Source organism: Panthera uncia, chromosome B4 (assembly GCF_023721935.1).
Source record: "Panthera uncia isolate 11264 chromosome B4, Puncia_PCG_1.0, whole genome shotgun sequence".
Lineage (NCBI taxonomy): Eukaryota > Metazoa > Chordata > Mammalia > Carnivora > Felidae > Panthera > Panthera uncia.
The window spans coordinates 59,980,626-59,992,679 of record NC_064809.1 but is presented as its reverse complement, the minus strand read 5'-3'; the positions used below and the strand labels follow the sequence as shown (position 1 = coordinate 59,992,679).

The 12,054-nt window shown below is 33.6% G+C and overlaps 1 protein-coding gene across 8 annotated transcripts in view; it reads right to left on the bottom strand.

The window, feature by feature from the left end:
• CCDC91 (coiled-coil domain containing 91) overlaps positions 1-12,054 on the bottom strand; it is a 357,464-nt gene that overhangs the window by 86,530 nt on the left and 258,880 nt on the right. For all 8 annotated transcript variants that reach the window (XM_049625214.1, XM_049625210.1, XM_049625213.1 and 5 more), the window contains 3 exons: positions 5,828-5,920; positions 5,651-5,719; positions 2,336-2,512 (listed from right to left, as the gene is read on the bottom strand). In XM_049625214.1, coding sequence (XP_049481171.1) covers positions 2,336-2,512; positions 5,651-5,719; positions 5,828-5,920 — 339 coding nt within the window. The remainder of the gene's footprint in view (positions 1-2,335; positions 2,513-5,650; positions 5,720-5,827; positions 5,921-12,054) is intronic.

The following is a 12,054-nucleotide window of genomic DNA, read 5'->3' as shown; positions in this document are numbered from 1 at the left end:
CAGGCCTCAGCTCAAATGCTAACTCCTAACATAGGCTTTACCTGACTATCCTATCTACATATTGGTTCCCTGACTCTCCGGCCCCTTACACAGCATTATTTTAATACATGACACTGATCACTACCTCACATTATATCTTTAATACTTTCCTATCAGTCTTCTTCATAAGAAGGCAGGGAAGTTGTTGTTCTCCTTCTTACTACTCTGTCACCAGAAATAAGTACAGTCCCTAGAACATAGCAGGCAGTCACTTCAGTTATTAATGTGAAACACCGAAAAGTAGATTTGACCATGTGAATTTGCTTGCTTACCCTACCGGCCTAAATAAACAAAAGATAAATGAGCTTCATATGGCTCCCAAGAAACGTAATTTGTCAATTTTCTAGACTAGGACTATGAAGCTCTAAGGAGCTAAGGGAATGACCGGTGTTTGGTGGTAGTTCTTTACTACAACTACATGAAAATGAAGGCAGCTGAATACATTTGACATGACCACCTCACATTTGAAAATTTGAGAGTTAACTGGAAACATTGTTCTTTCTTCTATATATGTTCCCTATTCAATTCTCTTAACCACACGGCAGTTAAACACATACACACACACCACACCCACATACTCTCTCTCTCACATGCATGGAAAATATGCAAACGTTGGAAAGAAAATAAATACAATGCATTTATTCATGACATGCTTGGATTATCTTCACAGTACTCTGAAACTGTGGCAAACAGTTCTTAAAGTATATTATACACTGTAGTGTTTTCTAGAGACAAGAATGTCCCCGACAAACCAGCAGAGAAATATGCTCTTTACGATATATACTTTTCTGTTTGAGTGATGACCATGTGCTGATTTATTCATGCCCTCTTGCCCAATTTCACGGTGACTAATAGCCCACATCTATGTGAGGTTAGAGGAGTGGTCTGTGGTCACAAAAAGTCTTAAGTAAACTCTCTCGAATCAGAACTTAACCAAAGATCGTGACCTTACTAGCACAGAATTCCAACCAACTGAACTGACAATTAAACATCTTACATACAATATGTGCTCAATATATATTTGATGATACTAGCAACAGATTACAAAAGGAATTAGAAAGTAATCGTTACTCAAAATGAAAAGGCCAGGAAATAAACGAATGAGATCTGTGACCACACAACTGTTATCTTACCATAAATACTACCTAAAGATCTGTTTAATTTTTGTAACAAATGAGTAACTATGTGCTCTTGAGTATAAATTTAAGTGACATTTTTAAAAAAGTGTATAACATTTACCCTGGATGTTAAGAGCACTGAGTTTAGATTGGCTAATTAATCATAAGAAAAGCTTCCAGGTTGTTTGGTACAAGTCGTTTTAGCTACATTCATAATGTATGGTTGAATAAACAGTGGTAGTATATATAATGCTTTGATCATGGAAAACAAAGACTTCTATAAATGTTATCTTTTGCTTTATATACTTATTTAAGGAAAGATTTACTCAAGTATCTGATTGCCTACATAACAAAAAGACTAAATACATGGAAAATACAGCCATGCAAATTCAGTTATGGAAAATGAAAACAATGTAGTTTTTAATTGTTCAGATAAGTAGACAAAAGTTTATTTTGTATACAGGCCATACTTGATATGTGATACCTTTTATGAAACCATGGGGATTATCTGTGAGGTCCTATTAATTATCAGTATCAACTACAGATATATAGATACACATATTGGGTATAATTAATGGGATCAAACTGTTTTCTACTCATATATAATACTTTATATTGATTGTGTCTGTATGTGTGTATGTGAAAAAGGAAAAAAATAAATAAACCAGAGGTTTAACATAGTTGCAATAACTAGACACAAATTTGGATCCTGACTTTTTAAAAAATAGTCAAAAGATAAAATTATAAATTACTGAATTTTCTTTTTTTTTTAAATTTTTTTAACGTTTATTTATTTTTGAGACAGAGAGAGACAGAGCATGAACGGGGGAGGGTCAGAGAGAAAGGGAGACACAGAATCTGAAACAGGCCCCGGCTCTGAGCTGTCAGCACAGAGCCTGACGCGGGGCTGGAACCCACACACTGCGAGATCATGACCCGAGCTGAAGTAGGACGCTCAACTGACTGAGCCACCCAGGCGCCCCAAGTTACTGAATTTTCAGTATCTGAAAGCAGAAGTATACTGATATACTAAAAATTATTAGCATAAAATATTAATATTATAGACAAAATAATTAAACTGATATGTTCACTAAGGTGATTTTAAGATAAATAACAAGGAAACTTCATTTTGAGCAAAACAAGGAAAAAGACAGTTACAAAGAGTTAATTTTACTAACCTGACTTATTTTTCTCTGTTCTTGTATTGCTTTCTGAATTGCCTGAGATACTTCCTCTTGATCTTTTGCATGTTCAGTCTTCCATAACTCCCTTTCTTCAGCATGGGCTTTTTCCAGATTTTTTCTTTCTTCTTCTATGGCTTTTAAAACTGCATCCTTCATTGCTTCTTTCTCAAGCTTCAAAACAAATAATGACTCTAATGAAAATATTTGAATGAGTGACTGCATAAGTCCTTGAATAAGAAAGATGTGGGTTAACCTTTAAAAGGTACAAACTCGAATTCTATAGGGTTTAGTTCTGACACTGCTGTTTTTATGCACTTAATACCTGGTGCAGAATCAAATATTTGTTTTTGTACAAATATCCATACATTATTTCCAAGGCATATGTAAACTTCAAAGAAACTAAGCTTTACCTTAGTAAGTAACAGTTTTCAAACTATTTGGTCTTAGGATCTCTTTACACTCTTAAAAGTTACTGAGTAATTAAAAGAGCTTTTGTTTATGCTGGCTATACATATTAAGATTACCATATCAGCAATTCAAACCAAGACAAAATAAAAATATTAATTCACTCTATATTAACATTAGATGTTCTGTATATTAATAATCTTTTATGAAAAATAACTATATTTTCCAACACTTAGAAGTGAAAAGAATATCTGTGAACCTCCTTAATGCCTCACTTAATAGAAGAAATTTAGGTCTCATACCGGCCTTCTGTTTTAAATTTGTAAAATGGTTTTTGGTTGAAGTATATAAAGAAAACTCAGTCTCACACAGACATGTAGTAGAAAAGGGAGGAGTATTTAGTAGCCAGTTTATATCTTTGTAAATATTGGTGATTCCATACTGAAACTTATCAAGGGATAGCTCTTAAAGGGTAGTTGCGATAAGGAAAATCACATAATGGCAATGAAATCTTTGTATTCTGCTACTTACTATATTACAGTCTTTTCTTGCACTTTGAATGAGTCCTTTATCTATGTGTGATTTTTTTAAACATTTTTATTTGGAAAATATTAACGCAATAAATTATGCATCTCCTCTAGATGTTTACACATTTCATTATATCATAACAAAAAAGGTTAAATTTGTTAATGTCACCATCAATTTCATAATAAAAGTCTTTATCTGAAAACAGATACAAATTTTCCAAAATTCTAATTTTGCTTTAAAGCTCAAATTTTATCATTGGCAACAAAAACTGTTAGTTTTCTGGAGATGCTGGGCTCACTCTATTTACTTTGGAGAAAATGTCTGCCAAATACTAAAGTCTGCATAACCTTATTATTCACTAAAATGGTGTTCCATAAAAGTTACCAACTTCAGTTGCAACTCAAACATAGGAATTTCTCTCTAGAAAACCATCATACTTTGGGATGCAGTAATGTCCATGGTCCTTCCACCTCTGATGTCCACAGTTAACACTCTTCTCTCTCTTCCAGTTAGCCAAATTTGACACAAGTTTTCAAAGCTGAGTTACCATTTTCTGAACTCCTGTTTTACTCTACGATTCTTCTCTGAAACTACTCTCTTACGGTGCTCACCAATGCTCTCCATTTTGTTAAATCCAAATAACAATTTTTTCCTTTTTTAATCCTTACTTATCTTGATGTTGAAGTGACATTTTACATATGACTATTTCTGTTTTCCTTTTCTTGGTTTGCATAACAGCATGCTGCTCTTATTTCTACTTATATGGCTGACTCTATTCAGTTCTTTATAACTTCCTTCTCTCTCTGGGTTTTAAATTTTGGACTTTCAGTGCTCAGACCTTGCATCTCTTGTTACTCTATACTCTCCTGTGAGGTGATTATACATAACAATAATTTCTGTGGTTACCATTCCATCTGTTTGCTGAAAAAAAGAAATAAACTATATTAGCATCTTCAGGTCGTTCCTTTCTCCTCTGAGCTGTGAGGTAGATTTAGTTGCCTACTTGCCTTATTTGAATATATCACAGGCATCTCAAACTATACCAGAGAAATAGTACCACTTTCCATGTTGTTTCTGAATCACTACTCTAGGAGTTCCCAACATGGCCTCCTTCTGTATTATCCACACCAAACATATATCCTGATTCCATTTCCTATTTCTAGAATTTGTCTATTTCTTTCCTTTAAACTATTACTACTACTCTATTTCTGCCACTCGCTATCTTTTACATAGACTTTGGACACACTCTATTCTTTCCTTGCCTCTAGCCTTTGTTGCCTCTAATTTCCCCCAAATTAACGTAAGTTAGCATTATATCATACCTACACTCAAAATTTCAATGTTTCCATCGTTACCTGTAGAATAAAATTCAGACTCACAATTCAGAATATTAGTCATCCTTCAAGCTAATTTTAAAAGTAGTTTATTGTTAAAAAACTCCTATGACATGGAAATACTGTCTATATACTCATAGTAATTTAATGCATTCCACCTTGCCTTATTGGTAATAAGTAATATTTTTCTTATGTGACTGTAAATATTTTAAGACAAAATCATCGTCATCCTTCATGTTCCACCCCTGGCACAGAGATTTGCAAATATTAAACTTTTCAGATATTTGCCTTACTAAATTTAAATTTAAATCCAGATCTCAAAAGTTAGTGCTATATATGTACTTGCTGGCATATGTATATTTAATATCACGGACATACTATTTAGAAGAGGTATTTCAAAGTTGACTTTAAAAATCATATATCTTTTTAAATATTTTTTAATGTATGTTTATTTTTGAGAGAGAGAGAGAGAGAGAGGGAGACAGAGAGAGAAAGTGGGGGAGGGGCAGAGAGAGAGGGAGACACAGAATCCAAAGCAGGCTCCAGGCTCTGAGCTGTAAGCACAGAGCCCGATATGGGGCTCGATCTCACGGACTGGGAGATCATAATCTGAGCTGAAGTTGGACACTTAACCGACTGAGCTGCCCCAAAAACATAGATCTTTATAAATACATACATAAACACATACACACACACACACACACACACACACACACACACACACATATATATATACACACATGCTCATACGTTATTTGTGAGGATACCTATTAAATACCAAGAGTTTATTAGTATCCCAACATATATTCTTTTTTAACAATTAATAATCTACAATATTTTAATGCCATTCTATTCCTAAATTTAACAATAATAGGAACAGCAATATCCTAACTTTAACAGGAAAAACAAGAAAGAAAAAAATTATTTGGTTTTTCTGTAATGAGGTTTTATGCAAAAAAGTAGATTGACTATACTATACTATGAACTCAGTTTTTAAATTCCACTTACTTACAAAGAATACCATTATTACAGATAGAAATACCTTTGCAGCAGATAATAAAGCCTCTTTATTTCTTTGCCTTTCTTCCTCCAAACATTTTTCCAATATTACCTGTAAACGATAAGACAGTTGGGTAGACAGTGAATGTATTATTTGAGGTAATTATTTGAGGTAATAGAACACGTTCTTTCTACACTCTGAGCAAACTTAAAGTATTACCTTCTGTTCTTGAGACTGTTGAATCAAAGTTTCCTTTATCTTTTCTTTTAACAGTTCCTTCTCTGTATCTAGCATTTCAAGGAGCCTCTGATGCTACAAGGAAAGATAAATGGATTATGATTATGGTTAGGAGACCAATAATCTATCAACAAGGAGTACAGCTTGTGGAATCCATTTGTCTGGTTCTACTGAAGTAGTCACTAGAGGAAACAATGGGAAGATTGCTAAAATGAAGGCATACAAGCCAAAAAAACCCCACTGAATTCACCTTTCTTCAATCGGCCAAGAGATCTTTTTGTGGCTCCAAACTCAACAAAGTACATGATATGAGATCTAACTTAGGCACAACTACTCCAAATTGGAAAATAAATCAGAAAAGTATTAAATATCTTTCATCAAAATTAAATTTAGAAAAATTACTCACTAAAATTATTAGTTTGCAGCAAAAGAAGCAATCAGATAAGAACTGATATTTGTTTGATGAACAACTATCATATTATTTGTGTTTCTAGTAAAGCACTAAAAGAAATTGAAAAATTATTGTACTTCAAGATTTTACCATAGATTCAGAAAATAAATCAATAAAAACAGTCAAAGGAATTTATGTGGTAGCTAATGTAACAATACACAGAATCCATACATTTACTTTTATTCTAATGTGCTAGTGAAAAAGCATACACAACCATCAGCCAGTTATCATGGAGTAGGCGCTCAGAGTTTGAAGTTTTCTAAGAAAATTCAACCTTTGTATCCTTAATATCTTCAATATAGAGAAGCCAGGTACTTGTTCTGGAACAGTACTTTTATGAGGAAACACAACCCCAAAGAAAAATACATATGCCTACTCACACAGATTTCTCATTCAGTTACTACAGGCAAATAAGAATACTTTTTCTGATTTCTCTGATTTTGAAGCCTCCTTAAAATATGAACTTACTTGAACACCCGATATTTTACAATGTCTTTCAAAGTTGTCTGATGTAAAGTATTTTTTAAGGAGGCAGTTTACTTGGAGACAAAGTCACCAAAATAGTTATGCCTGGGAAGAGAATCTATTATTCTTATTTTTAATTATAATGTTACGTTTTACCTTTATTTTTCAAGAAAATAAGAAAAATCACAAGATGTGTTTTTTCATTAAAAACAAATCCAAACTGTGATATTAACCATGGCATGCCTATGAGAAATTATTGGTACCATATGAATTTGTGAATAGCAGCTAACAAATCAGTAGACTTATCACATGCTACGTCATAACTGAGACTTTAATTCTGTATTCTATGTAAAATCTAGATGCACACAAAATGTCACTGAATCAGAAAAAAAAATCTAATCCTATTTAAAATACGCACACAAGAAAAAAGTTAAAAAATCTTATACCAGGTAAACAATTAGACTTAAAAATGATAAAATGATTATTAGTTAGACTTAAATAATTAGACTTAAAAATGATACAATTCTCATATGAGACCAAAAAATATTGAACTTAGGCTTTGGGGGTAGGGGTAAACATAACAAAATAGAACCAATAAAAACTATTAGGATTAAACTACAAAATAAACTTTTCAGAGCTAATAATAACTTTGAAAATTATTTCTTCTTAAAAAGAATTGTTATGTTAATAAGTCAGACTAATGGAAATCATTAAGTAATTAATTGTAAGTAGGCCAAGTTTCTCTAGTGGTCTAAGAACTAGTACATTAGCTAAAATGACAATGCACTGTTTAGAAAATTCATTCCTAAACTCTATTTCTTAATTCTGATAGTACACTATAATGGAAGACTATTTTTGAGCTTTCTTCTAGAAGAATAAACCCTAAATTACCATTGGAAAGAAGCATCCTACAGAAAATATAATTACTGAGAAAATAAAATTGAGAAAATATAATTGAGAAATTATACTTGAGAAAATATAATTAAGTTACTGACTTATAAATATAGGTAACAGTAGTTAACATTTTTGGAGCTTTTTTAAGATGTCAGGCATTGTTAAAGGGGCTTTGTATGTGGCTGTATCATATTAAATCCATAACAAACTAAGGCAATATTCTTTCTTGTTTCAGATGAGTGATCAGAGACTTCAGAGAAGCTAAGTAAATTGCCAGGTCTCTAATGAATCACTTCAGCAATAATCTTATCTGTGTACTCATTATCAACGGTAATAATTACCTACTAGCTAAAAGTAGCCTCAGTAGTACCTAGATGTTACCTAAAACTAAAAGCTACAAGTTGTAAAAGTTATTACAAGTTATGTGTCAGATAAGGCCTCACTTGCATTTGACCAATCTATGCTTCTGATTTTGTTCTTTTCAGAATAATATTAAATAAGATAGTTTATTGAATAAATACTAATTAATATTGGGGAGATGATTCAGAAAAATGCTAAATGACATGTTTAAACCCTAAAATTAAACACAGTTAATTTGTAAAATGAAGCTAATCGAGAACAATATAAAGATGCATCTTTGGGAACTTGTACAATTTTGGCCTTATGAAATATTCCTAGGAATGGTACTGGCTGGTTGATAATTGAGCATGGTTTATATTTTGAGGCATGCCCTCACACTGTATTCCAGAAAAACAATAGTAGGGCAAAGGATAAGGCAGATTCTCTTTGAAAACAGAATCATGGACTGGATGAGCAACTAACCAAGAAACTATTCCACTGTTGGAACAGAGACATCAGCAATATTTGGTATCTGCTATGGGCCAACCATTGCTACTTATCTCATCGCACTCCCTTTTTGAAAAATGGGAATTATAGTTGCATCTTTTCTGTTCTCTTCTTTTTGAATGTACTGATTATAACTTTTTGGAGCGAGGAGGGTAGGGGCAAGGGCTCTGCTCTTTCTAGAGTTCCTTTTCTGTTTATTTGAGTCGGTAATTTTCTCATTTAAGACATTTCTCCAATGTTTGGTAATCTTTTTCAGTTCATGCATACTAAAATTTCAGACACAAAAAAGCTGGTAAGAAATTCTGCGTATGTGGGCAAGTTTCACAGTAGGTACAAAAAGCTGGCTTTTTCCTGGTTGTGGTGGCAATTCCCAAATGTCATGTCTATACACATTCTCTTGGGCTGCTCTTTTGGCCTCGAAAAAAAAAAAAAGTTCCCCAATCTTCTCACTGGTGCTGTAAGGCAAATAAATATGCAGCATTCTAGGAGTGATATAAGCAAAGGGGATGGGGGTGAAAAGCTCATTGTAAAATGGATTTTGATTTAATCTCCCAGTTTTTAGTCCCTGCCTTACTCCTCTTTATGTGGTCAGAGTATCATGTTCGATCCCTCCTTTGTCTTGCTAGGGTGTACAGTAATTATCTGAATTAAGAATGATAGGCTGCAGGGTGACTTTCAACCATTCCTTCAGCTTTGCACCTGGTGCCCTTATTTCCTGAGGCTCTCTTGGGATTTGCAGGAAAGAGCAGCCTGCCTCATATGAATTTCACCTTAATGGACTAAGCTTACAATGTTTTAGCCTCTGCTAAGTCCATGATACTGCCTACCTCTTACCTTTGCTAGTTTCTTTATTGTCTTTTATTTGTTTGGGTCCCCTTTAGTGTCATTTAGTGATTTTTTGAGGGGAGAGACATACAGAAAGGTAGAAGAGATGAGTATATTTAATTTACCATACTTATCTAGATTTAGGACCACTTTTAAAAAAACACTTAATTACATCTTATCTTTTGACTGAACATTATATGTCAAGCACTGTGTTAAGAACTTTAAAGTATTAGTGGGAATGAATCCTCACAACAACCCAGAAATGTCTTACCACTTACATTTCACAGATTTTCAAAATGAGTTTCAGAGTGGTAATATAAATTGCTTACATTCATAGGACTAATTAACAGTTAAAACTGAGACTGGGACCCATTAAGGGCTGAATACAAAATCACAGACTTTACACTAGATTCTCTAGAATCAACATACAAGTAAGGGCTCTTTCTGTTCCATCTCTATGGGCTGTTTCTTTGACTTTCTGGGTTTCAGTCATACATTCATACTAATTACCTAGCCTTATAATTTATAAGAAAAAAAATGCATAATTATAGTTATGTTTTGGTCATGGTTCCCCCTCCCCCCACATCTGGCCCCTTAAGGGAAGGTAACAGAGATGGCAAGACCATAGAAACTAGAAGGGAAGAGGAAAACACTCATCCTTGAGGAATATTTTTTTTTTTTTAAGCAAGACTGTAGGATATTTAGGTACATGAGACTCTTCCACTGGAATGCCAAGAAATATACACAATGAGCCAAAAACTTTGCTCAGGAATCAATGCCTATATCAGCTAACACATTTTTCTCTTTTTAAAAGACACATACACTTTCAGGGAAAGACTTTTCTGAAAGAATAAATTAATTTATTAGTAGCCAATTATAAAGACTGCATTATATATTTCCGTAAGATGAAAAAAAAGGTATTCTTCAGTTCCATTTATATTTTGGGGGCATCTCCCTGGGAGGCAATATATCTCATTAGAACTAACACGGACACTGCAATCTTGTTTCCATAGAGCAGTGGTTATCATGTTTGCCTCAAACATGGGCGCTGGAATCAGACAGATCTGGAGTCAGTCACTAGTTCTTCACTTAAGGAAGGTACAACTTAAAGGTTTCTAAGCTTCTGTTTTATTTCCTTTATTATGTAAGAAAGGCTAATGAAAGTCAGGCTAATAATGCCAACCTCACAGTTATGAGAATTAAATGAAGTAATGTAGGTAATACATCTGGTACTCAAAAATGTTAACTAGACTTCCTGTCAAGCAGCTCATAAGATAATACAGTTCATTTATGAAAAAAAAATTTTTTTTGCATATAGAAGAAAATATTGGTTGCTACTTAAAAGTAAAGGCCTAAGAAGGAACATCCATACCCTTTTTCAATAATAATTTTGAAAATACCTTTCATTGAATTATAGTGTTAACTTTGTAATCCATGCCAATTTCATTTCAGTGGATATTACTAAATAGTAGACCTTATAATCAGGAATAAAGGCCATTCCTGTCATAGAATACTTGAATCTGCGGAAAAGGCTATCCAAGACTACAAGCAGTAGTTTTAGACATCTATTTTGAAACTTTTCAAAATCTTTCTTTTTTCAATCTAAATTAAGATTGCAATGCATTTTTGTTCTCAACATGACTGCTGTCTTTTCTGTTTCTAGACTTGCCCTTTAGAATAAGTCCTCTCTGTAAAATCTGACCATGACCATTCAACTATACTTTGAACATAATGGATCATAGCACCAACTATGGATCACAGGACACAAAAAACATAGATTCAAATACTAGCTCTCCTTGCTAGTTCTACTCTAGTCATGTGGTCTTTGACACATTTTTTAAACCTGAAATTCAGTATTGATCTTCTGAAAAATGAGGATTAGCATCCACTTTATAGGGTTGTTCTGATGATTGATCAAATATATCAAATGTTTTATGTAGCATCACACCTATTGTCAGTGTTCATAATTTTTACTTATTAGAGTTATGAACGATTTTTTAAAATTTTATTTTATATATAGAGAGTACAAGCAGGGAAGAGGGGTAGAAGAAGAGAGAGAACCTTAAGCAGACTCCACACTCAGTACAAAGCCTGACATGGGGTTCGATCCCATGACCCTGGGATCGTGTCCTGAGCTGAAATCAAGAGTCAGATGCTCAACCGACTGAGCCGTCCAGGCACCCCAAATTATGAACTTCTATAGAAAATTTGAGCCAAATGTCTATCAAGTGATAAATGGATAAAGAAGGTGTGATTGATACACACGCACACACACACACACACACACACACACACACATGCAATGCAATATTACTTGGCAATCAAAAAGAATGAAATGTTGCCATTTGCAACAACATAGATGGAACTGGAGTATACTATGCTAAGCGAAGAAAGTCAGAGAAAGACAAATACATGACTTCACTCATAGATGGAATTTAAGAAACAAAACAGATGAACGTAGGGGAAGGGATAGAAAAATAGGATAAAAACAGAGAGGGAGGCAAACCATAAGAGACTCTTAAATACAGAGAACAAACTGAGGGTTGCTGGAGGGAAACTTCCCCTCACCCCAGCCCTGGTAACCTCTAATCTACTTTCTGTCTCTATGAATTTACCTATTCTAGATATTTCATATAAGTGGAATCAAATAGTAGTCACCTTTTGGTTTGGGTAATTTCACTTAAAATAATGTTTGCAAGCCTCGTGCATGTTGTAGTATGTATCTGAA